Source organism: Ovis canadensis, chromosome 1 (assembly GCF_042477335.2).
Source record: "Ovis canadensis isolate MfBH-ARS-UI-01 breed Bighorn chromosome 1, ARS-UI_OviCan_v2, whole genome shotgun sequence".
Lineage (NCBI taxonomy): Eukaryota > Metazoa > Chordata > Mammalia > Artiodactyla > Bovidae > Ovis > Ovis canadensis.
The window spans coordinates 268152931-268178544 of NC_091245.1; the positions used below are offsets into that span (position 1 = coordinate 268152931).

Consider the following 25614-nt stretch of genomic DNA (forward strand, 5'->3'; position numbering starts at 1 on the left):
TGACAGTCATTCTCAAGTCCTACTCTTGGCTCCTTGGTCTTGGAACCCCTGCCCTGCCGTCCTGCACAGGCTCCTTCCACTCACGTGAGTCAGGCTGGGTCCACCTGCCTTTTGCCATGACGCCTGTCCCAACTTCCTCCACCGCTGAGCCCCCTTGGTGACTTTTCAGCACTGTTTTGGCTCATTCACCTCCAGAACATACCTTTTCTGACCCTTTGACAGGGCTTTCGGAAGGAAGGAAGGAAGGTGTGGACTTTATCACTGTTTTCAATTGAAAGCCTTTTTAGATCACTGTGAGTGGCAAGGTTCTTGAACATCTCCAACAGTCCGGGTTCTTTCTTTCCACTGGAAGAACTGCCCAACAATATCAAAGAATTGGGAAGAAATTAAATGAGCCAGTTCCAGTAAATTTGTCAGCAGCATATACTTGTCATTTTTGTATTATTTAAGCGTGCCCCATAAACTTAAAAATAGCTGGGTAATATTGTTACATTTACCTAGATACTGTGTTGCAAGTTAGTTAAATTTCACAGACTTAGAGTCAGGATGTGGTTTTCTGATAAACATCTCTGCTGGGGTTTTCTGATAAACATCTCTGCTCCTGCTGCTGCTAAGTCACTTTAGTCCTGTCCGACTCTGTGCGACTCCATAGACGGCAGCCCATCAGGCTCCTCGATCCCTGGGATTCTCCAGGCAAGAACACTGGAGTGGGTTGCCATTTCCTTCTCCAATGCATGAAAGTGAAAAGTGAAAGAGAAGTCAACGACTCTTTGTGACCCCATGGACTGCAGCCTACCAGGCTCCTCTGTCCATGGGATTTGGATCACAATTCAGAGGGGCTCTATACACATGTTTAGCCATAAGATTGGAGATCATTTATGATATTGAAAGTTTAGTTATTGAAAAATTATGGTCCAGGAAACTGACCAGATTTCCTCCTTGTGTACCCAAATAGCCCATATTAAACTAATACGGAATGATAAAGCAAAGCTAATGTTATAATGATTAAAAAAAACAAAAGCCGTTGAAGTCCATGATAAATTAAAACCATCATTGATAAAAGAACAATTCTTTCTGAACTTGGGGGTGCATGGCGCTCTGCAAACTTGAGAACACCCCAGGTTTGGGTTATGAATTACAACTTTTAGTTTTCCTTAATGATTCACTTTATAGGTTACCATCGAGTGATAGTTACATCAAAAAAAGAAAGGCTATAACATCTTGTTGGTTAAGTGCCAAAGAGAGGAATGGGGGCTCCCCTGGTGGTCCAGTGGATAAGACAGTGCAGGGGATGCAGGTTTGATTCCTTCTCTGGGAAGATTCCACGTACCCCAGAGCAACGAAGCCCACGCGCCAAACTCCTGAGCCTACTGCCGTAACTGCTGACGCCCACGAAGCCCCCACGCCTACAGCCCATTGCTCCACGAGAGAAGCCGCCACAGTGAGAAGTCCACGCAGGGCAATGAAGAGCAGCTCCTGCTTGCCACAGCTAGAGAAAGCCCATGTGCAGCAGCAAAGACCCCCAAATAAACGAGCAGATAAACAAAAGAAAGGCTGAAAATCATTAAAAAGCAAGAAAAATAAAAAGAGACTGGGTTTGAGGTCAGCCACAACCTGTGGTTAGACATGCCTGAAGCAGGGTGAAGTCCAGAGGGTCTCGGGGCATCTGCAGCTCTGTTCATCTGTCCTAGGAAGGTGTGTCTGGACACACACACACACCATTGTGTGTCTAAGTTTATGTTTCCACAGACTTGACCCCTCGGTGCACCCCTCTTCTAGATAAGGCGTGGGGCCACTGTTTCCCTCTGCCCAGCACCCACCGGGCAGGGGGCGTCATGCATGGAAGCAAAGGACAGAGGTCCCACAGGCTGCTGCCCCCTCCTGCCACAGCCTGCGGCTCTCTCACAACTTCCTGACGGAGGACCCAGAGTCTTCCGAGGATGCCGAGCCCTGTGGCCCTCCTCCTCCCAAAGGAAGGACGGGGCTGGGGAGGCTTCTGTGTGCTTGGTTTTCATCTTCGTGATTCACGAGGACGCCAGCTTTCATCCTCTTGACGTCTTTATTTCTCCTTGCCCCGTTTTCAGTTCTTTTCCGCAGTAGAGGGTGGTTTTGGGGATGAGCACCAGGCTCACCGCACTGGTGCACAGTCAGGAGAACACCAGTTGGCTCCCTGGGGAGCTTTGTCGCTGGTGACGTGGGTACTGAATTGTTTCTAGATCCAGCCCACCGTGCCCTCTCGGTGTGAACACAAGGAGCTGGTGGTGACATATTGTCACATGTGCCGGGGTTTGAATTTGCTTGCATTTTTGTTATGGTTTTTGTGTCTCTGTAAGAGAAGTTGGCCACTAGATTTCAATTCCTGTAACTGATGTCCTCGAGAGGCTTCCGGCCAAGGTCGTGGCGGCTGTGAGGAGCATTGGGAAGTGTGCCCTCTTCCCTCCTCTGAGGGTCTGGGGGGCTCTCAGGCTGCCTGCCTCATCTCCATCCTCCCCGTCCTCCACCTCACCTCCTCCTCCTGAGATGACTACTGCGCCTGGCTGTGGGGGTCCCCAGGCGCCGGTCTGGGCCTCTTGGCTTTCCTCACCGTGGAAGGGCTACTGCCCGTGTCTCTTGCTGGTGGGGGTCTTGCCACCTACCGCCCCCGCCAGGCCTGGGCTCTCTGGGGTCTAAGCTCATAGTTTTTAATAGCTTCATTTATTCATCTGGAGTGACTGGGCTGGTCCCCCACCGTCCCCCCTAACCAGCTGGCTATTCCCTCCTTCTAGGGATCTGCCCCCCTCTCTTCTCTGATCCCTAACCAAAGACCATTTTCTGGTTAAAAACTTATATTTAGTTCATCTTATGTAAGAGCAAGGAGACAGATTTGAGAACTTTCTATCAAAAATGATTAAAGGTTTTTCTTGTCTAGACAGCTCATCTTCCTGCAATGGATAATAGGATATATTAATTTTCAGTATTTGATACATAACCTTACTGACGGCTTTTAAAATTACAACATTACTTAAGAAATACAGAGATCACATTTGTTTGGGCTTTAATTAAGAGCTTCTGAGAATGTGTGTGTTTGACACATGAATCGGATCCAAGAGGTTGATGGCTGGCCCAGGTTTATGTAACACAGGGATGTGACGGTGGAAGCTGGCGCTGCTGTCACTCAGGGACATGCGTCCTTAGGGCAGTTTCCGCATTATTGGTATTTTTAGACCTTGCAGTGAATGGTGGATCCCTGCACTGCCTGCCAGGGCTGCTGCCCCAGCATCTCTGCTTGTCTGCTCTGGTCTGTGTGGGTCTCAGTCTTGTTCTTTCTTTCAGTTACAGGAGGCTTACTGAGTTTTGCTCTGAGTGTTAATTCTTCCTGTCACTCTGCCTTCCATACTTGGCTTGTGCATTTCGGTCTGGAGAGCATTTTGTTTTCTCCAGTTGTTCAGTTCATGATCCAGTCCGGGTTTCTCAGGGGAGTGGCAGGCCTTCCTTGTGGGTTTCCTGGTGTCTGTGGGCAGCGGCTGCAGACTAGAGACAGGCAGGCATCCTCTGGGGCAGGTCCCCCTCACCTGCTGCTCTGGGTCCTGTTGTTTGTCAGCTGTGATGGGGTGCGAGGCTCCACTCTAGGCCAGTGTGCCTTTGGGCTCTCCTTGGCAAAGACACCTCCTCTGCTCACCCATTGGTCTCGCTGGTTTGTCCCGAAGGGAGCAGGGGCCGAGGACGGGGTGGGCAGGCTCAGAACGCCTATCCCTTACCATCTGCTGCACCTCCTGTTCTGGTGACCAGGCATCTGCCCTGTGCCCAGGATGGAGTCACTCCTGCTCTGGGCTGGTGATGCCGGTGCTGCCCGCAGCCTGTGTCAGCATCGATTGTCCTGGGCCTGAGTGTGGGAGAGGCAGGGGAGGCCGGGCCTTGGGCGCTGGGTGACGGCTCGCTCTGTTCCCTCCTACATCTCTGGCCTTCTCTCGCTGCCTCTCTACTCTTCCCTCTGAGTGTGTCTCCTTCTCTTTATGTGTGTGTCTCTATCTATGTGTCTTTCCCTTTCTGGGTCTCTTTCTCTCTCTTTTCCACTCCATCTCTGCTGTCTTCCAGTGGAGACCCAGGGCTCATTCCTAGTGTTGGGAACATTGAGTTTCTCTAAAAACGATCATAAAACAATAAAATATATCTAGACAGGGAGCAGCCTCCCACCTACTTAATGAATTGTTTTAATATTTGCAACATGCTTTAATTGCCCATGAAGCATTTGATTATTGAAAGTTTGAAAAAAAATAACATTTCCTTCAGGTCATAAAAATATTTCCAATAATGTTCACCAGTTCACTTCAAAAAATAAGTGGGGTTTTAAAATACAAAACAAAGTAGTCTTTTTTTGACAGCAGCTTTCTTGGGTGCGGTTGGTGTGTGCCCAGAAGCTACACGTGTGACGGGTACAGCTGGCGGCGTGTTGAGCCCCAAGGGGCATCGCCCTGTGACGGTGGTGAACGTCCCCTCCCTGCCCCGTCCTGGCACAGTGGATCCCTTGCAGCTCCTGGTTCACGTGGATGGGATCAGGCCATGCGTCCCTCTCTTTCTGGCTCATTTCACTCAGGGCGATGACTCAGAGGCCCAGCATGTTATTGCAACTGTCAGTGCTTCATCCCAAAGGAATCTTTCTTATGAGGGAGAGGACAGTACTCTTGCTTGCTCAGAAGGTGGGGTGGATTTAATTCGCTGAGTAGAACAAAGTCCGCTTCGACTGGGGCTATCAAGCCCCAAATGCAGGGGGAATAAAAGGCTGGGAAACTGAGGCCCTGCTGGGCGGTCCCAAGGTCACGTGAGAACCTGTATCTGGCTGAGCCTTCAGGACCAGGTGGATCCAGTGCTCTCCCCTGGACCCCGTCCCGCTGGCTCAGACTGGAGTGGGCCCTGCTTGGGAGCAGTGACGAGGGTGGTTCTCGGGTGTCGCGGAATAAATGTACTGTGCGGAGCATTTCCTCGGTGTGCAGGGTCTTAGATCCCCAACCAGGGTTTGAACCTGGATCCTGGTAGTGGAAGCGCCGAGTCCTAACCACTGGACAGCCAGGGAATTCCAAGTGGAATGTAAGTAATACAAAAAGATGAAATCAAACCAAGGCCTCTAGACTAGAGAATCGTTTTCCTCAGGCGAGTCTTTCTTCATAGACTTCCCAGAGGAAGTGAAGGCCAGTGGCCCCCCACCCCCGCTTCCCTGCCTTGGGGGGGACATTTTTATATTTAAGTGTTTATTGTAGTTTACCACGTGGAGCTGCTGCTTTTCTCCACATACCAGGATCGACTTGATTCTTCTGAAATCTTAGCCAGGGAAGCGTCTGTCCTATCAGAGCTGAAATATCAATGCTCAGAGGTTTCCCTAGTTCAGAACAGTTGAAGACACCTGTCTTCTAGAACTTCCTTTGCATTTTCTCATGCTAGTTGTTGAAGAGCCACTCTGCCCTCTGGGTGGAGCCAGGATCTTTGAGGATCCTCAGAGTCATTCGGCTTCAATGCGCTCCTCCACCCACAGGCCTCATCCCCAAGGCCCGTCCACTGAGCCTCCCAATGAGAAGCCTGATGTTTCCATCTCTGTCTTCCCTCTGCCCCACAGCTGTCCCAGCCTCATCCCTGGCATTGCCCATAGAGCTATCAGCCTGATCTTTCAGCCCAGATTCCTCTTTATCACACCAGCTGCTGCCAAGAGCCCCTCCCCTAACAAAGGCATCCAGAGGGACTCCTGCTTTCAGTCTCAGCCTCAGATGAGGGGCGTCCGCACCCCCTGCCTGGCTCAGTGACTTAGGGGGCCCCCTCCTGGCTCAGTGACTTGGGGGGTCTCCCCATGCGGCCCCTCCTCTGGTGCCGCCCCCTGTGGTCCCACCTCCTGGTGGCCCCCCCCCCCCCCGCCAGCCTCTCCTCCTGGTGGCCCCTCCCAGTGCCATCCCTGCCCACTCAGTGACTTGGGGGGACCCCCCCTGTGACCCCTCCTCCAGTACCACCCCCCGCAGTCCCTTCTCTGGTGCCCTACCCCACGGCCCCTCCTCCTGGTGCCCCTGGCTGACCCCCTTTGGTGGAAGATCACAGGACTAGTTAAGCACTTGAAGCGGTGGTGGCACCAGTGATGTGGAAGTACCCCTGAGTGTCAGCATCCCTCTGCTGACCGTTTTCTGTCCCCTGCCTTGAGCCTGTGAAGCCTTATGTCTCAGATAGTTGGCATCTCTAGTATCAGGGAATCTGGTTTGTGTAACTGCATACGTACGAACGGTGCTACACACCCGCAAGGTAGAATGTAGGGGCAGAGTGAGTGAGTGAAAGTCGCTCAGCCCTGTCCGACTCTTTGCGACCCCATGCAGTCCATGGAATTCTCCAGGCCAGAACACTGGAGTGGGTAGCCTTTCCCTTCTCCAGGTCTTCCCAACCCAGGGATTGAACCCAGGTCCCCCGCACTGCAGGCGGATTCTTTACCAGCTGAGCCACAATGGAGGCCCAGGAATACTGGAGTGGGTATCTGCTTTGTGTCTCTGCACACTTACGAATGGTGCTATGCATCTGCAAGGTAGAATGTGAGATACTTATTTGGGGGCAGAGTGAAGGCTTGATTTCCACAGTATAGTAAAATTGTAATAATAAATACCACTTTTCAAGGAAATTCGAGAGCTTCATTCAGTCAGCAAGGTTTCCAAGGGCACAGCAGTCCATCGGGTGCTGAGCGATGCGTTCGTGTAACGGGACTGGTTCTGTGTTTACCGTTAGTGCCCACGAGCTCAGCCCCACCTGACCCTGTTTCGCCAGCATTGCTGTGGCATCTGAGCTCCTTTGGTCAGCAGAACGGTGAAGCCCTGCAGAAACCCTTGCAGCCTGACTAATGAGTGGTCGCACTGCTGTCAGAGGGGGGTGTCCTGAGCCAGGCGCAGCCACCAGGAGAGGGCTCCAGGAGGTGGTGGCGGTGGTGCCTGGGTGTATCCGGGACTGGAGACCATGGAGCCTCCAGCTGACAGGGCTCCTCCATGTCCCACCCCCTCCACCCCTTCCAGAGTTTTAGGGTGCCCAGGCCCTGCCCTTCTCCTGTGGTGTGCCGACCCTGCGCCATCAGCTGGCCTCCTCTCCCTGCAGCCTGGCTCCCTGCCTGCCTCTCCCTTCTCCCGCAGGATCTCTATTCTTCTCTTTTGCAAGAAATAGGAAACCTCCCTGATGGTTCCGATAGTAAAGAATCTGCCTACAATGTAGGAAACCCAGGTTTGGATCCCAGGAAGAACCCCTGGAGAAGGGAATGGCAGCCCACTCCAGTATTCCTGCCTGGAGAATCCTGGGGACAGAGGAGCCTGGCAGACTGCAGTCCATGGGGTCACAAAGAGCCACAACCGAGCGACTAACGCTTGCACTTTGACTGGCAGGAGCACTCCAGCTGCCTCTCCCGGCCTTGCCTGAGGTCTTGCTGCCCTTTACACCCAGGCTCCTCGGCTCTCTTTGCTGCTGCAGGCAGTGCTGCTGTCACTGGTCTCGTCTGGTTCACAGTGTGGCAGGTGCAGCTGGCCCTGGCCCAGCTAGGGTGTGAATGGGTCACCTTTCCGTCAGCAGCAGTTCTACAGCACCGCGCGACCCGAGGACACGGGACCTGGGGACTCGGGGCACCGTGCTTGGCCGTGTCGTTCCCGGGCCGTTCCTGGGTCAGCTGTGCTGGGCCCTGTCGTTACCGACAGTGCTCCCTAACACCGTGGGCACTGACAGTGCTCCCTAACACCGTGGGCACCATGGTGGGTTTGTCTTCTGTGCCCTGTGATTTTCTCCTACATCTGTGTTGTAAGCTGTGTGACTCCTACAGAGGCGTGAGGGTCAGGAGAGCGGTTCTGATGACACGTCCGTCCTCTGCCCTCCCCAGGGTAAAAGCAGACGTGTCTCAGTCTCCCTCGAGCTCCTCCTTGACCACAGCCTCTCCCCATGCAGACAAGGCCGCTGTTCTGGGTTTCAGAACAGCACTGTGCTTGCCGTTCTCTCTACATCAGCGCAGAAGCCTGTGTCCCTTGGAATCCATCTCAACTGTGCCTGCTACTGAGCTGCCAGTAGTGGGGTCATGAGATGTCCTCCTATGGCCCTCTAGGTTTATTAGCGCAGAGGATTACATCGATAGGTTTCCATGCATGCAGTCATTCTCATGTTCCAGCACAAATCCAGCTAGATCATGCAGGATTAGTCAGGACTACATTTGCTGACGTTTTGTCGAGGGTGTTTACGTCTGTCCCTGGGAGCAGTTTGGCTGACACTTCCTCCTTCCTCCTTGCACTTGGCAGATGTGTTCCTGCTGAGTGTTGGGCGAACTTCCTTGGGGAGCCATCCAGGCATGGACTGTTGTTCGTACAGTGATTTTTTTTTCTCTCTTGATTCTACTTTAATATTGGTAGTCTAGTCGAATTTTCCATTTCTTCCTGAGTCAGCTTTGATGAGTTGCATTTTGCTTGGAATTTGCTCATTTTACCTAAGTTTACAAGATTTTTGGAGTAGCTCCATTCTGGGGGGTCTCTTGCTACTTAACTTAAACACCCAAGGCTCAGCTTCAGAGAACAGCCATGATGTTGTTCTGCTTGTGTCTTCCTGGGTCAGGGATTTGCGGGGGGGGTGTGGATGGCCTGTCTGTGCTCCGCAGTGATGGGGACCTCAGCTGGGCTCGCCCAAATATCTGGAGGTTGGCCATGTGTCTGGGGCCATCGTTTAGGCTGATGCCTGGGTTCATTGGTTCTTAGTGTCCTGCCCAAGGAGGCTTCATGAGTGACATGGGCTGGCACCTCCTGCAGCTGGGTGATGATGGGTGGGCAACGCTGGGCACAGCTCTGGGCACTCGACTCAGAACCTCTGTGCTGGACAAGACGGCTGTGTGACTGTAACCCCAGGCCTGCGGGGCTCTGCAGTGAGTGACCGTCACAGCGGTGATGCTGCCAGACGAGATGGGGACGCTGCGTGCCCTCTGGCTCACGTTCTGGGGGCATCTGAGCCCGTCACAGCAGAGAGGTGTGGCGGAGCCTGAGGACCTGCAGCTGTGGCTGTGCAGAGGGAGGGTCCCGGGGGCTGGGGATGGGGGTCTGCACAGCTTGGCCGCCCCGTGGTCAGATGCACCATCCGCCTCGGCCTTGGCACTGCCCCTCCGAGACCCGCCGTTCTCCCCGCAGACGTGGGCCGGTAGGTCTGCACTGGAGAAGCAGGTATCCTTTGGATTTCAGTTTGTTTTTCAGAAAGAAAATACGGGCGCTCCATTGTCAGGTCTCATAGGTATATCAGCAAGTTCCACCGTCCCACTGGTCGGGAGGAAGTGATCTGGAGAGTTGTTTCCCGGGCTCCGCTCCAGACACAGGGCTGGCTGTCGGCGCTGACCCAGGTGGGAAGGGGTGGGGGTATGCCGAGCCTGTAACTCCGGGTCTGTCTGGACTCACACGCGTGTACACAGGCCTGCACAGGTGGCGTCTGCTCTCTCAGAAGATGGGTCCGGACAGGACTCTGCCCGAGGCCTCATTCCTTGGCGCGTGGGTTGGTGCTTGTTTGCGCTGGCCTGTTGGCGAGTGGAGAGCTGATGGTGTGTGTCTTGTGTGCCCCTGCCTGTTGTGGCAGGGGGTGAAGGTGGGAGTTATCATGGGGTATCTGCTTTAAAAACCAAGAACACATTAGAAGTAAGTGAAACATATCTAGGAGTTGTTCAGTCACTCAGTCGTGTCTGACTCTTTGTGATCCCATGGACTGTAGCCCGCCAGGCTCCCCTGTTCGTGGGATTCTCCAGGCAAGAATACTGGAGTGGGTTGCCATTTTCTTCTCCAGGGGTTCTTCCTGACCCAAGGATTGAACCTGCGTCTCCTGCATTGGCAGGCAGATTCTTTACCACTGAGACACCAGGGAAGGCACCATATTCAAGAGAGGACTGGTTATTTTGGGGGCTGTGCTGTGTAGCCTGCAGATCAGTTCCCTGGGAGAGGACTTTTCATGAGCAGCATGTTATGGAGTTGGCTTCCCTGGTGGCTCAGAGGTTAAAGCATCTGCCTGCAATGCAGGAGACCCAGGTTTGATCCTTGGGTGGGGAAGATCCCCTAGGGGAGGAAATGTGCAACCCACTCCAGTATTCTTGCCTGGGAAACCCCATGGATGGAGGAGCCTGGTGGGCTACAGTCCACAGGGTCGCAAAGAGTCGGACACAACTGAGCAACTTCACTTTTTCACTTTGACTCCTGCAGGGGTGGAAAGGCTTTATTGTTGGGTTAAAGTTAACATGAAGCACGGGAACCGTCTGTTACAGGGGGAAGGCTTTCCGGTCGGCATGGAGAGCTGGACAAGGGCCTGAAGGAAGCTCGCCGAGCGGGCGCCACGCTCGGATCATCTCAGCTCCACCCGCTCCACAGGGCCCAGGCGGCACAGGAACACGTGGAATTCACAGTAAGAGTGGAACCTGTAAACCTCTGCTAACTTTTGACTCATAAAAAATGCCTCTGGCCCCACGTAAACTCATTAGTTAAGCCTTTTGGCTGGCTGTTTAAAATGCATTTTGTTAGCAGCTTCCTACAGACCGTCTGTTCCTGTCCCCACAGCCTCTCAGCTGGTGCTCTGCTGCCCCCCAGTGGCCGCCGCGGGTGGCCAAGGGCTGGGCACTACCGGGGACTTGCTGTAGAGCCCTTACCGCAGATTACTTTCTTTGAGGTAATTAAAAGAACGTTTCTTTGGTACTTATTGTTGGTGACTATTACATGATTCAGCGTCTGCTTCTGAGGGAAGCTGAGACGACCCAGTCAAAATCCCGGTAGTTAGTATGACGTAAGGTTAGTTTGTGGCCTGCAGAGTGACTGAGTCAGGAAGGTCAAGCACTGAACTTCCATGGAGGTTTTTTTCTTGGGGAAGAAGTATTATAGGAAGTGGCTGCCAGAAGCTGCTGGGTGCAGAAAGAGGGCGTTCTGCGTTTGTCCACTCCCTCGCTGGGGGCTGAGGCGTGTCAGCCAGGACACAGCCCCCTCTGGGCCGTGGCGGGCGTGGAGCCATCCATGGGGTTGGTTAGGGCCGGGAGATGTGCCATGCCTGACCACAAGGCCCGGGAATTGTACCTGGAGGGCCCCACCTGTCGTTTCTGTGTTTGTGGACATCAGGAACATCAGGTCCCTGGTTTCCAAGGAAACCTTTAAAAGAGGTTTTGTCTAATCTTCAACTGGTGCTTTCTTTTTTTTTTTTTTCTTTTCTACATAGCCAGCAAGTGTATGGAGAGGGCAAAACCATGCTTACTTTTACCACTGCTTGTGCCAGTAGGATGGAGTTGTGTTTTTAACCACAACTCATCTTTTAGCTCAATTAGTGATCTTAAATCAGTTTCTCTGTAGCCGGAGTTGGTTGGGAGATGGTACAAAGCCCAGAGTGAGACCGTGCTTTAGCACTGCAAGTGAGCTGGGGTTTATGGCCACCTACATCCAGGGTGCCATGTGGGCTTCCCCGGTGGCTCAGACGGTAAAGCGGCTGCCTGCAATGCAGGAGCCCTGGGTTCGATTCCTGGGTCGGGAAGATCCCCTCCTGGAGAAGGAAATGGCAATCTACTGCAGCACTCTTGCCTGGAAAATCCCATGGATGGAGAGCCTGATAGGCTACAGTCCATGGGGTCGCAAAGAGTCGGACATGACTGAGCGACCTCACTTCCACTTTCACATCCAGGGTGCTGTAGATGTAACGTTCTTGTTGTTTAGTTGCCCAGTCGTGTCTGACTCTTTATGACCCCATGGACTGTGGGTCACCAGGGTCCTCTGTCCATGAGACTTCCCAGTCAAGAATACTGGAGTGGGTTGCTATTTCCTTCTCTAGGGGATCTTCCTGACCTAGGGATTGAACCTGTATCTCCTGCATTGGCAGGTGGATTCTTTCCCACTGCGCCATCAGGGAAGCCCCCAAAACATTGCCCTCTTAGGCCCATCTGGGATTCAAACCCAAGATCTCCTGTTTACTAGACAGGTGCTTTCAAAGCTAAGCCACAGAACCAATTATAGTGGGATGTAAACTATCATTTTAATTATGCTGTTGAAGTGAACTAGAAAGTGTTTTTAATGTGACGTAAGCATGCAGTGAAGAAGCGAATTGTTTTCAATCCTGTGCACAAGTCAGCTGTCCCTGAAGGCACAGGAACAAAAGCAAGGGCAGGAGGTGGCATCTGAAGCAGAACGGAGGGCGGAATGATCAGACACCCAGTGTCAGGAATCAGGTCTTCTGCTGAGTCTGTGCTGACAGGTGGTACCTGCAGAGTAGACACTTCACATTTGTTTCATAAAATGAGAGCTAATTCTAGCAACCGTAATCCTGTGTATTAATCTTTTTTTCACAGTGATTTGAAAAAGAAAAAAGCACGCAAGCTTCTGGCTGGATAAAGTATCTCTTGGCTGATGCACTCCTGATCAGTAGCCTCATTTGCCGTCTGGCGGGAGCGCTGCAGGCAGCCTGTATTTTTAGCTCCAGGCCTGTCCCTGCTTCCATCTCTCTTGCTCCTTAAACAGGCTGAAGTTGCTTCCCGTGTTTCGTAGGTGAGAATACCTTCCGAGGCTGGGGCCTCTTGAGGTTGTGCTGTGGAGCCCCTGCAGAGTTTAAGGGCCCGTGCGTGCTGTGCAGGCCAAGTTGCTTCAGTGCTGTCTGATTCTTTGTGGCCCTATATGGACTGTAGCCTGGCAGGCTCGTCTGTCCATGGGATTCTCCAGGCAAGAATACTGCAGTGGGTTGCCATGCCCTCCTCCAGGGGATCTTCCCGAGCCAGGGATCGAGCCTAGTCTCTTACATCTCCTGCATTGGCAGGCGGGCTCTTTACCACTAGTGCCACCTGGGAAGCCCGTAAGCTCCCTCAGGGGGTTAACTTGAGGGGGTCCCAGGGAGGCCTGGCTCTGCTCAGACGCTGAGGCTTTCCTCAGTGTCTCATTGCCACCAGTCCCCGCAGTCTGCTTATGACAAACATGTATAGACTCCCCTTCTAATTCTGAATTGAAATCATTATAATTATGACCATATCCAAATGTAGTAAAAGAGAAATTAAGGATGCACAGTGACATAGCTCTCGCGGGGACCTGTGAACGTCCTGTGCTGCGCGTACACCCGCAGACGCAGAGCTGCAGGCGCTGCGATGGTGTCGTGGGACTGCGGTGCTGACTTGAGTGGGATGGCCCTCTGCTCATGGACTGGCTCTCAGAGCAGCAGGGTGCGGCCTGTCTGCCTCCACACAGCAGTTCCACTTTGGACTGCTGGGTGTGTGGGAAGTTGTGACCTTATTGAAACAGGCCTGGTCTTGTGTCCTCATGAATCTCTTTGTCACCTGCATGTCAGTCCTTCGGGCAGGACAGTTATGTCTGGAACGGTCCTGCTTGTCTCATATCTCCCTATATGGTGCCCGAGCGCCCCAGCCCTGTGACGACCAGACCATGTCCACACGTGGCTACCACTGATAGGAGCCTTAGCAGAGAGAAGAAAGTGGCAAGGAGGGTCTGTCGGGGACAGGGTGGCCTCAAGATCCTCACAGGCCAGCTGGGTGTTCTGAAAGCTGGGGTAGCTGTGGGCCCGGGAGGGGTCCCCTGGGGCATCAGGCAGGCCCTGAGGTGCAGGTGACCCCAGGTGCTCCTAACACATCAGCAATGGAGAAAGCGGGAGGCAGCGCTGCGAGGGCACCTGGTGCTTAGGCAGGCAGCTAAATCCTCACATGTTGGGGTAGAAACTTGACTTTTCCCCTTACTGTGATTTATTGGCTAACAGAATCTGTTTAACACAGATGACACTTCAGTTTACAAACACTTCTGAAGGTCGGTGAACTAAAGAAAAGTTTGGCTGAGAATGAAGAGTGTCTCAGTGTGCTTCTGGCATGAGTCACTGCTGCCGAGAAGGTGTCCTTGTGTGGCCTGCCTGACTCATCAGCATCAGCTCAACAAGGGGCGTCCAGGCAGAGGCGTCCCTGTTTGTGAGGTCACAGGTCTTGGGCAGCCAGGGGCAGAGACTGGCCCTTTGGGACCCCGGTGCTGCCCAGGGAGCCGAGGTCCGCCCTGCTCAGATCTGCCAGTGTTTGCTCTTCTGCTTGGGAACAAGGAAGCCGAGCAGGAAACGGATCTTGCCGGGGACCGTACTCTTCTGCATGTGAACCTTGGTGGTCCAGTCATCACTCATTGGGAAGCTTGTGTCCTGCCTCGTGGGGCAGTGAGGGCCTGCTTCCCAAGGCCATGTGGAGGAGACGCGCTCAGGGTCCAACGAGCCCAGATTGTGGGCGTGGCCGGTGTGGTGGGCGTGGCCGGCGTCTTGGGCATGGTTGGCGCAGTGGTTGTGGTTGGTGCAGTTGGCGTGGCTAGCGTCAGGCAAGCCTCACTTCCCCAGCCGCCACAGGCCACCCGCTGGCTCAGTGCGGAGCATGAACCCAGTTTTGTCCTTGGAAGCATCAGTGGTCAGGATGCCCGTGGACTAACTTCTTGTCACTGTGAAACAAACCGCAGCAAATGTCCTCCAGCCGTCTCAGGGTCAGGGCCGGATTCCTTGCTCCCGCTCTCACCTGGTCCAGAGTTTAGAGGCCCAGGGGCCCTACCCAGCCCACCGAGTTACTTGTGGTTGCAGGATGCAGGCCTTTGGCCCCAACCCCTGGACACGGGAAGGGGAGGGAGCCTCTTCTGCTGCCTCCCATATGGATTTCTTTCCTCCACCCTAATTGGGTGAGCCCACCTAGGGAAGTCCGCTTTACACTAACTCAGCCGGCTGATTCGGGACCTTTATCATATCTGCACATCCCTTCCCCATGCCTCCTGTGGCAGTAGGCCCATCATGTCTGCAGCTCTGCCACCATCATGGGGGAGGGAGAAGCAAGGTGTGGAATGACGTGTGCTGCCAACACCCATTGATTGGGGAACTTACTGCGCCTGTGCCTGGTTGAGGTGTGTATCTGCCATCGGTGTGTATCTGCCATCAGTGTGTGCCTCATAGGATGTGTATCTGATCGGTGTGTACCAGACGGGCAGAGGCCTGCGTGGTCTCTAGAGCACACAATGCATACGGGCCCCTACAAGCCAGTATGGACAAGACAGTGGACACAAAAAGGGCAGGAAAGCTTGCACAGGTTTGGCGCCAGATATGAAACAGGGGTGGCCAGTGAACATATGAAGCAGTGCCCACTGGCAGCGAAACCCAGCATGTCTGGAGGTTGGGCCAGCACCAGCCCGAGAGCCGCCTGGGGATCCTCCCAGAACCATCCCCAAGGTGGGCACCTGGGCCCCAGGTGGGCCTGGCGTTCTACTTCTGGGGCCTGTCCCAAGATATGTGCAGCCTAGAGACTGAGACCCTGGCAGCAGCCCTTGACTGAGTCTGCGTACGTGGACTTGAAGCCAGAGTGGAGAGGCTGGTTCCTGGGGAACCCTCTCTTGCTCACCCCCTCCCTGTTCCTGCTGCCTGGCACTCCCAGTGCCCAAGGAAGCCCTGAGGGTGTCACCGCGGCTGTGGTCTCGGCACTCGGTGCAGGATAGACAGTTAGAGGCGCTGTGAGCATACTCACGGGGAGACCTTACGGGCTCATCAGCAGAGCCAGGAGGCCATTCTGGAACTAATGGCCTGCTTCTGCACCTCACTGCCCATCAGACAGGCTGGGAAGGATGGGGGCCTGCTAGGTGGTCAGGTGCGTGGAGGGAGCTACAGATGGACTTCTGAGAGGCCTGGGGGTGGAGTGAGGCTGGGGTGAGTGGACCAGGGCCTGGAGCTGAGGGGAGGGAAGAACTCCATCTTCTCCGCATACCTGGAGCTCACCTGCTGGGAGGACTCTGCCCAGGCTGTCGCCCCCAACCACGGTCCAGCTCCGGCCTCCTCCCCACCCCTCATGGTGGGTGATGGTGCGGACCAGGCACTGGGTTCATGCTCTCCTGGCTGATCTTGCATAACTGGGGGTGCCCCCTTCAACATCCTGGGCCCCGAACGCTCCTTCTTTCTCAGCTCCAGGGCCTCAGGTAGGGGCTCAGATGGCAGGGAATGTCCCAGTGAAGCTTCTTAGCACCTGCAGCAGTGTTCAGGGAAGATCTCTGTTGCACTCTGGACCCCGTCTGTCATTTATCCAGCAGATATGTGCCTTACACCTGTGGGCAGGCACTAACTGAGGCCCTTGGGACCAGGGTGGCCTCCTGATGCTGCTGGAAGCAGAGGGCAGTCATGGTTGCCACCAGGCAGCGCTGGCTGTGAGGGGGACCTGCAGGCCAGGGGTGGGACCTCTCCCAGGGGGCAGCATCCCAGCAAGGACCCAGGAGGGGCCCCCATGTGCCTTCTCTGCATATCCCTGGCTGAGGGTGGCTGCAGGCAAAATAGTGCACAGTTAACCTCATGAGTGGGCTTCCCTGGGGGCTCAGACAGTAAAGAATCTGCCTGCAACGCGGGAGACCTGGGTTTGATCCCTGGGTTGGGAAGATTCCCCTGGAGGATGGCATGGCAACCCAGTCCAGTTTTCTTGCCTGGAGAATCCCGTGGACAGAGGAGTCTGGCGGGCTACAGTCCATGGGGTTGCCAAGAGTGAGACACAACTGAGCCCCAAGCCCAGTGCAACCTCAAAAGTACGACTCGGCAAATAAAAATTCAGTTGCCTTTGCAGTGTCGTGTGCCGTTGCATCTGTTGTTCTTGGAGATTAATTGGTGATTTTCTTCTAGCTGTTTTGAGCTCTAGTCAATACTAGACTCAATACTAGATAATAGAATCAGACACTTAAGACTGACGTGTAAAAGAAAAATGAAGAGGTTCATTTATCTTGTTTAGTCGCTAAGTTGTGTCCAAGTCTTTGTGACCTCATGGACTACAGCTCACCAGTTTCCTCTGTCCTCCAGTATCTCCTGGAGTTTAATCAGATTCATGTCCATTGAGTCAGTGATGCCAGCCAACCATCCCAGCCTCTGTGGCTTGATCATTGTAGATGCAGGAAAATCTGGTGTTCTTCCCCGTGTCCTCATGGAGGGATTTTTAGAAATACTATCATCGCCCTCCTGTGGACGGGTTTGTTACGTAGTTACCACTCTAAAATTTGAAAGGCTGAACCTATGAGACCCCCTGCCCCTCCTGTGCACATGGAGAATTCTAGAAGATTGATGTTTCCTGATCATCTTATTAATGCACGCTTGGCTGTGCCCAGGATGCTGTGGACCGCTGCTGGGTTTGTGGTCCACCTTTTGGACATGAACTGGGACATTCCATGTGGTCTCTCGTCACTCCCTGGAGTTTGTCAGGTGGCAACTGGCAGCATTGCCAAGAGCTCCATGGGCCCCATTCTGGAAGAACCAAGCCCAGAGCTGCTTAGTGGACAGGGTGGGTCTCTTGGTTCCTGGTGGCACTCAGGCCTGTGCAGTGCTGTATAGGCAGGCCCTGGAGGATGGACGTGGCTGGGGGTGGGCAGGAAGCAAGTGATGACGGGGTGTCTGCTGCTGCTGTGACGAGAGTGGGGGCAGAGGCGGGCGACCTCTCCAGGCAGGGGCTGCAGGCTTCATGGAGGTGGGGAGTCCTGAACATTGTATATTTTCTAAGCAGATGGTACAGGGAGGTGGGCATGGAGCAGGGGATTGGGGACAGGAGAGGATCCCAGCAGCCTGGTGGGCCCAAGCGGGCTGCAGCTGTCGGGGTGGGGGCATGGAGGGCACTTTAACTAGCCTTATCATTGGGTCGTGCCTTTTTTGTTCAGTGTTAGCCTCTTCTTCCTGCATTCTTGCATCGTCTGGGGTGTTGGAGCGGGCTGTGAGAAGTGGCTACAGCCCGAGTTTGGACCTTGGCCTCCCTGACACAGCTCTGAGCTTGCGGCTGTTTGCCGGCTTCCCAGCCCGGTCTCCTCGCGAGATATGTCACCACCAGCAGCGAGAGCTGGTGGCACCGTCCTCTGCTGTCCTGATGAGGGAGACCGGGCTTTCCAGTCTTTTCCAACTGATTCATTCTGTGTTTGGAATCCAGTCATTCCTTCTTCTTGAAATCTACATACCTTTTGTTTCAAATTGAACGATGACTTTCTCATATAATTTGTGGGGTTTTTTTTCTGGGATTTTTAAAAAGCTGACTTTATTGAGATATAGTTGACGTGCAATAAAAATCACTTTTCTGTGAGCAGTTAATTGTGTGCCGACAGTGTGCACGTAGCACAGCACCGCCGCGTCTCCTTCCTCCCAGAGGCGCCCTCTGGCCCGCTCAGATGTCCCCACCCACCCTCATCGCAGAGTGGCCTTGTCTGTTGCTGGTGTTCTGTGTCATCGCCTGCGACGGACAGAGCGCCAGGACGGAGCAGTGGAGAGGGCCGACCACACTGTCCAGCGTGCCCAGAGCCCCAGGTGGACGCCTTCAGACAGTAGGTGGCGCTGTGGGGTTGTGCTGCGATAACGAGAAAAGCCTGTTTCACAGCCTGAACCCAGATAGCAACTTCCTGTGGAAAAGTGCAGGAAAGTTTCGGTTCACTGGCTTTGGTTTAACCGTTTTAAAGGAGCCAGGAGACAATGGCATGGAATACTTATGGCTAGTTTAGTTTACTGAATGACCTGATTTATAAATTTTATCAAATAATTTATGTTTAACTATACTAATAAATCAGAGAAGGCAATGGCAACCCACTCCAGTACTCTTGCCTGGAAAATCCCATGGACGGAGGGGCCTGGAAGGCTGCAGTCCATGGGGTCGCTAGGAGTCGGACATGACTGAGCGACTTCACTTTCACTTTTCACTTTCATGCATTGGAGAAGGAAATGGCAACCCACTCCAGTGTTCTTGCCTGGAGAATCCCAGGGACGGGGGAGCCTGGTGGGCTGCCATCTATGGGGTCTCACAGAGTTGGACACTACTGAAGCAACTTAGCAGCAGCATGCTAATGAATTGAGTCTGTGTTACAGACTTGGAAAGCACAGTTGCATAATTTGTTCTCATCTTTAAAAAAAGTATTGCTTTGCTTATTTATGTGTAACATAATTCTTTAGTTCTACTGTTTTAGCTTAATATTTCACATAGGCAATAATTAAGAAAAAATGCAAAAGAAAAAAAAAAATCCCAGTCTGTACTCTCAAGTTCTAAATGTGTGGTAACAGATTGCTGATTTTAATAAGACTAACCAAAATTTGTATGTGTGTGTTTGATCTTTAGTGAAGAGTTGTCACTTCCTAAAGTGAAGAAATAATGTGACTGCTTAAGGTTTAAAATTCCTCTTCCATAAACCTGCGTCTTGCAGCCCTACGGCTGTGTCGAAGCCACGCCCACTCTGTTGTCCTGTTCCCACCCTCTCTTGCTCTGCTGAGGCTGACCTTGCAGCAGTGGGCACCAGGGGGAGGGGGAGGGGGGTCGGGGCTGGCCAGGCGGTAGCCGGGGTCCATGGTGTAATCCAGGGCCTCCAAGTCGTGGCTCAGATTCTGCCTGTGAGATCCCAGGGTGCTAGACTTTGGGGATGAAGGCACACTCCAGCCAGAAGAGATCCCTGTGGGCCAGAGTGAGTAAGGGACCTGTTCCCACACCTCCCTGTGAACGTCCGTCCAAGATGACACTCACGTCTCCTGAGGGCCTCCTGGCAATTTGGGGATACAGATCTGCAGGTAGGGTGAGGCCTGCGGGCTGCCCCACCCTGGAGCTCAGGGTCTCCTAGGCTCCCACCTTTGTAGGTGATCAGCTTGAGGGACCTGAGATGGGTCACCCCCTCTTAGACTGGCTGACACCCTGTCGCTGCCCTCCAGCCCAGCTGCATTGCCTCAGTAACCAGACTGCTTTGGTCTCGACTCCACTGGCGCTCTCTAGTCGCGGATTTCAGTGACAAAGATGTGGGTTTTCGTTGTTGCCTTTTATTGCAGTCTCCTTGCACATGGCATCCATTTGGTGGCAGATTCGGCTCGTCACACCCTGAGATGTTTCCCCTCTTGCAGCCCGTGTGCCTGTTCCTCAGGCTCATGAATTGCATGCCTCAGGTGCCACCTGCGGTCCAGCTTTCACGCCTCTGATATCTTTTCAAGTGGTTTCTTCCCCTTCAGTCTTGCTGAAGTTTTTAGTCAAATCTGGTCACTTTTGTCCTCTGGTACCTTCATTGTGACAGACTTTCTTTTCTTGGGCTCCAGAATCACTGCAGATGGTGACTGCAGCTGTGAAATTAAAGGATACTTGCTCCTTGGAAGAAGAGCTGTGACCAACCTAGGCAGCATATTAAAAAGCAGAGACTTCGCCAGCAAAGGTCCGTCTAGTCAAAGCTCTGGTTTTTCCAGTAGTTATGTATGGATGTAAGAGTTGGACCATAAAGAAAGCTGAGTGCCAAAGAATTGATCCTTTTGTCCTGTGGTGTTGAAGACTGTTGAGAGTTCCTTGGACTGTGTGGAGATCAAACCAATCTATCCTAAAGGAAATCAATCCTGAATATTCTTTGGAAGGACTGATGGTGAAGCTGAAGCTCCAGTACTTTGGCCACTTGATGCGAAGAACTGACTCACTGGAAAAGACCCTGATGCTGGGCAAGACTGAAGGCAGGAGGAGAAGGGGACTACAGAGGATAAGGTGGTTGGATGGTATCACCAACTCAATGGACATGAGTTTGAGCAAGCTCTGGGAGTTGGTGATGGACAGGGAAGCCTGGCATGCTGTAGTCCATGGATCACAAAGAGTCAGACACAGCTGAGCAACTGAACTGAACTGAACCTTCCTTGTACATATATACGTTCACATCAGCTCTTTCATCTACACATACCCAGTTAAAAAACGACAACCTTGGAATCATTTATAAATAGATCAACTAGGCCAGGGGTTTTCTACTCTAGATTGAGCAAAGTCACTCTGTCTTCTTTGAAGAACTAGCCAGATTTACTTTGTATTTCAAAAAGTTTATGTTCTAATTTGTTATTAATAATCAGTAATAGCTAAAGCATTTTAAAGTATGCTTCAAAAAGTAATGTTTAAAGAAAAACATACATATGTGTATACCTATGACTTATTCATGTTGATGTTTGAGAGAAAACAACAAAATTCTGTAAAGCAGTTATCCTTCAATTAAAAAATTAAATTTAAAAAAATACAATAGAGAAAGAAATACCTATCCAATCATGACTATCAATTGTGTATTCAGTTTAGCTTCAAATTGATGTTCAAACTTGATGGCAGTGTTTATTTCAGACTTTCCTTTCATCTTTAGCTAGATGTCTGAGCCCTCCCTGCATAGCCCAGGCCTCTTGGGTTTGAGATGGCCTCTGCTGCGGACACTCATCCACGGGCCGCCATGGCCACTTGTGGATCACCTCTGTCATCCGTGGAACATTTGAGCCATCTGCCTGCCACCATCTGTGGCTACTTCCTTGCTATAGGAGACTTTGTTCAGTTGCTCAGTTGTGTCCAACCCTTTGCAACCCCATTAATGGCAGCACGCCAGGCTCTGTCCTCCACTGTCTCCCGGATCTTGAGCACTGTCTTGCTCAAACTCATGTCCACTGAGTCAGTGATGCCATTCAACCATTTCATCTATCACCCCCTTCTCCTGCCACCAATCTTTGCCAATATCAGGGTCTTTTCCAAAGAGTCAATTCTTCCCATCAGGTGGCCAAAGTATTGGAGCTTCAGCTTCAGCATCAGGCCTTCCAGTTAATATTCAGGGTTGATTTCCTTTAGGATTGACTGGTTTGATCTTGCAGTGCAAGGGACTCTCAAGAATTTTCTCTAGCACTACAGTTCAAAAGCATCAATTCTTCAGTGCTCAGCCTTCTTTATGGTCCAGCTCTCACATTCATACATGACTGCTGGAAAAACCGTAGCCTTGACTATGAGGACCTTTGTTGGCCAAGTGATATCTCCGTTTTTAAATACGCTGCCTGTTTGTCATAGCTTTTCTTCCAAGAAGCAAGCATCTTTTAATATGGCTGCAGTCACTGTCTACCGTGATTGGCTATTGGAACTAATTTCAGGGCCTAATTTCAATTCAAGTGTCTCCCCGCTTTTTTTTCAGATTCAACACCTGCTTTACTTATTTGAGCTGTGTAGATTTTCATTTTAATCCAAAGTTCCTTGGTAAAGTCACTGTAATAGAAAATGGAAAAAGCTCACTTGAATCCATGATCTTAACTGAGTGGGGCAATGTTGGAAGTAGACTGACAACTACGCTCACCTTGGTCTGCTTGAAACTGTTCTGTCAGAGAAAGTAGAAATGTGCAATGTTAGAGAAACACGGGCGTGTCGTTTTGACAATACTGTAGAATCTTAATACACTAAAAAAGTAAACCAGTGGCTGTGCTTTTGCTATGTTGGCTGTGTTGCAGAGGTTGAAGCGCTGCGTCTGAGCTGGGCATGTCCTGGGTTCTGAACAGGGTCCTGCTGGTTGCCCAGTTGTGACTGTGGACAGGTCACTTAGCCTCTCCAGCTGGCAGGCTCCTCTGTAAAGCGGTGCTGCTAATGTAGGAGCAGCTAAAGCTGAGGGTCCGCTGCCCTCCCTGTGCACCATCCTCACATGGTCTCCCCAGCAAGCCTGGAGGGAACCTTCTCCGTCACTAGGAAGCCAGGAGGGTGAGAAGTTCCTGTGGCCCCAGGCCAGTAGGAGGTGGAGCAGGGCTTCAGCAGGGAGGTCCCTATGCTGTAATCAGGCTGCACTGCCCGACTCCCCTCACAGAGGTTTGACTGGCATCCCTTCTGGTCGTGAAACAGATGGTGGTTGTGTCCAGGCTGCCCCTCATGCGGTCATTGCAGAGTCTTCTTTACTGAGATTTGGTGATGTTTAAGTGACCTAAGGCAATGCCAAAGAATGCTCAAACTACCACACAATTGCACTCATCTCACACGCTAGTAAAGTAATGCTCAAAATTCTCCGAGCCAGGCTTCAGCAATACGTGAACCGTGAACTCCCTGATGTTCAAGCTGGTTTTAAAAAAGGCAGAGGAACCAGAGATCAAATTGCCAACATCCGCTGGATCATGGAAAAAGCAAGAGAGTTCCAGAAAAACATCTATTTCTGCTTTATTGACTATGCCAAAGCCTTTGACTGTGTGGATCACAATAAACTGTGGAAAATTCCTCAAGAGATGGGAATACCAGACCACCTGACTTGCCTCTTGAGAAATCTGTATGCAGGTCAGGAAGCAACAGTTAGAACTGGACATGGAACAACAGACAGGTTCCAAATAGGAAAAGGAGTACTTCAAGGCTGTATATCGTCACCCTGCTTATTTAACTTCTATGCAGAGTACATCATGAGAAACGCTGGACTAGAAGAAACACAAGCTGGAATCAAGATTGCCGGGAGAAATCTCAATCACCTCAGATATGCAGATGACACCACCCTTATGGTAGAAAGTGAAGAGGAACTAAAAAGCCTCTTGATGAAAGTGAAAGAGGAGAGTGAAAAAGTTGGCTTAAAGCTCAACATTCAGAAAACGAAGATCATGGTATCCGGTCCCATCACTTCATGGGCAATAGATGGGGAAAGAGTGGAAACAGTGTCAGACTTTATTTTTTGGGGCTCCAAAATCACTGCAGATGGTGACTGCAGCCATGAAATTAAAAGACACTTACTCCTTGGAAGAAAAGTTATGACCAACCTAGAGAGCATATTCAAAAGCAGAGACCATTACTTTGCCAACTAAGGTCCGTCTAGTCAAGGCTATCGTTTTTCCTGTGGTCAGGTATGGATGTGAGAGTTCGACTGTGAAGAAGGCTGAGCACCGAAGAATTGATGCATTTGAACTGTGGTGTTGGAGAAGACTCTTGAGAGTCCCTTGGACTGCAAGGAGATCCAACCAGTCCATTCTGAAGGAAATCAACCCTGGGATTTCTTTGGAAGGAATGATGCTAAAGCTGAAACTCCGGTACTTTGGCCACCTCATGGGAAGAGTTGACTCATTGGAAAAGACTTTGATGCTGGGAGGGATTGGGGGCAGAAGAAGAAGGGGACGACCGAGGATGAGATGGCTGGATGGCATCACTGACTCGATGGAGGTGAGTCTGAGTGAACTCGGGGAGTTGGTGATGGACAGGGAGGCCTGCTGTGATTCATGGGGTCGCAAAGAGTCGGACACGACTGAGTAACTGAACTGAACTGAAGTGAGCTAAAGCACGGGCAGTGACCGGACAGGCGGTAGTCAGTGGATAAACCTGTCCTATGCACACCACCTCGTGGCTGCTCCCTCTCCCAACCACTCAGCAGCAGCGTGTATCCCATCCACACTCAAGACTCTCACCTCCTCTCTGTGTTGGTGAGTCCCACACCTGAGTCTCCAGCCCAGACCTTTCTCTTGCTGTCTGTACTCAGACCCTGGATCTCCCTGCATCTTCTAGGGGACTACCTCATCTCCAGCTTGGCACATCAGAGTGAACCCCCAGTGACCCACCCCCACCCCCCAGAGGCCTCTGAGCTCAGCAGCTCCGTCCTGCTGGGCTCTCAGGCTGAAAGCCAGGCATCCTTTCTTTTTTTGCCCCAGACCCTAGCCATCAGGCTGGCCTGCCTGCTGTGCGGCTCCACTCCACTGTGGAGTCTGGCTGTTTCTCACCTTAGCCAGCTGTTGGCACTGGCCTCAGCCCTGCCCCAAGCCCACTTCTCCCCAGAGGATGGCTGGATGAGGGAGTGAGTGAGTGCTGCTTTCCTTATTAAGAGATATTTCTCAGGTGCCATAATATTAATATTAAATCAGGTACTGTTACAGTTTCCCATGTGTTGATTATATATGAGTAACTAATGAATAACTGAGTCATTTAGAGGGTTTAGAATTCTAATAGAGTAAACTTTTTTTTATTCCTTATAAGAGTAGAAAAATAGTTTTCAAGAGTCTTATTCTAGATTAATAGTCTAGGAACGTTAAATTTTGGTGTCTTTACTCTAGGACTTGGATAAAAATAAAGTTAATTAGGTACCAAGAATGTCAGATGCTAAATGGTGTCTGACTATTTATGACTTTCTCTTGGAATTCAGTAGTTATTAACTTGCAAAGATGTGACAGCTGAAGTCCGAAATTGATGTATTTTTAAATTAGAAAAAGAGCTTTGAAGTATTTTTTTAGATTATAAACTGTCAATTTAATGGTTCTGGAATCCCTATCTGAAATAGCAAATCATTGCCATTCTGCTGTGAATCTCTTGATTCTCATGAACATGGGAATTCTATTTTTACACTTCTCTTAAATAATCCTAAAGGTGGAAGAAAGAAGTGGGAAGAAAGAAGACTATAATAGATGCAGAGAGAGGTCATCACTTCACCTCTGGGGACTCCGTGTGGAGTGGCTCTGAGATAAATTAAGACACAGAGAGAAGCTTGATGCCCCTTGAGGGCCCCAGCTGACAGCAGCCACAGGCTCAGCATGGTCAGAGCCCCACTCGCCTTGTTATTCTGGTGGATTCTGCCTCACGCTTACTCTTGGGAATATGGCATTCATTACTTGATGAAGATTCATTGTGCATTGGGTCATGTCGTTTGATGAGAAAAAGCAAGCTATCAGTTTATGAAGTGAAGGCTGCATGCATGTAACTGCCACTTTGTCTGCCTCTTGTTATGAATGTAGAGCGGGTGTGAAGTGGGCTTGTGCACATGCTTGTAGGAAGCTAGCTTGCCCTTGTGTCTCACAGACTGTTACGTGCCCTTTAGTTGAAAGGAACCTAAGTGTCCTCAATGTCATTGCACCAAGTGTCTTGAGAACTGAACTGTGTCCTCTTGCACCCATGGGATCATCGTGAGCAGTGGGTGCCCTGGGGAGGCCTGG

General features: G+C 51.6%; 1 protein-coding gene across 7 annotated transcripts in view; it reads left to right on the plus strand.

Annotated features, from left to right (window-relative positions):
- The window catches only part of ADARB1 (adenosine deaminase RNA specific B1), a 113799-nt gene that overhangs the window by 34970 nt on the left and 53215 nt on the right, over window positions 1-25614 (plus strand). For 6 of the 7 annotated variants that reach the window (XR_011251944.1, XM_069566629.1, XM_069566623.1 and 3 more), the window contains one exon: window positions 10247-10383. The exons of the other annotated variant lie outside the window; for it this stretch is intronic. Coding sequence is in view for 4 of the 6 variants with exons in the window: in XM_069566623.1 (XP_069422724.1) it covers window positions 10247-10383 (137 nt within the window). In the remaining 2 variants the exon portion in view is untranslated. The remainder of the gene's footprint in view (window positions 1-10246; window positions 10384-25614) is intronic. 7 annotated transcript variants of the gene reach the window in all.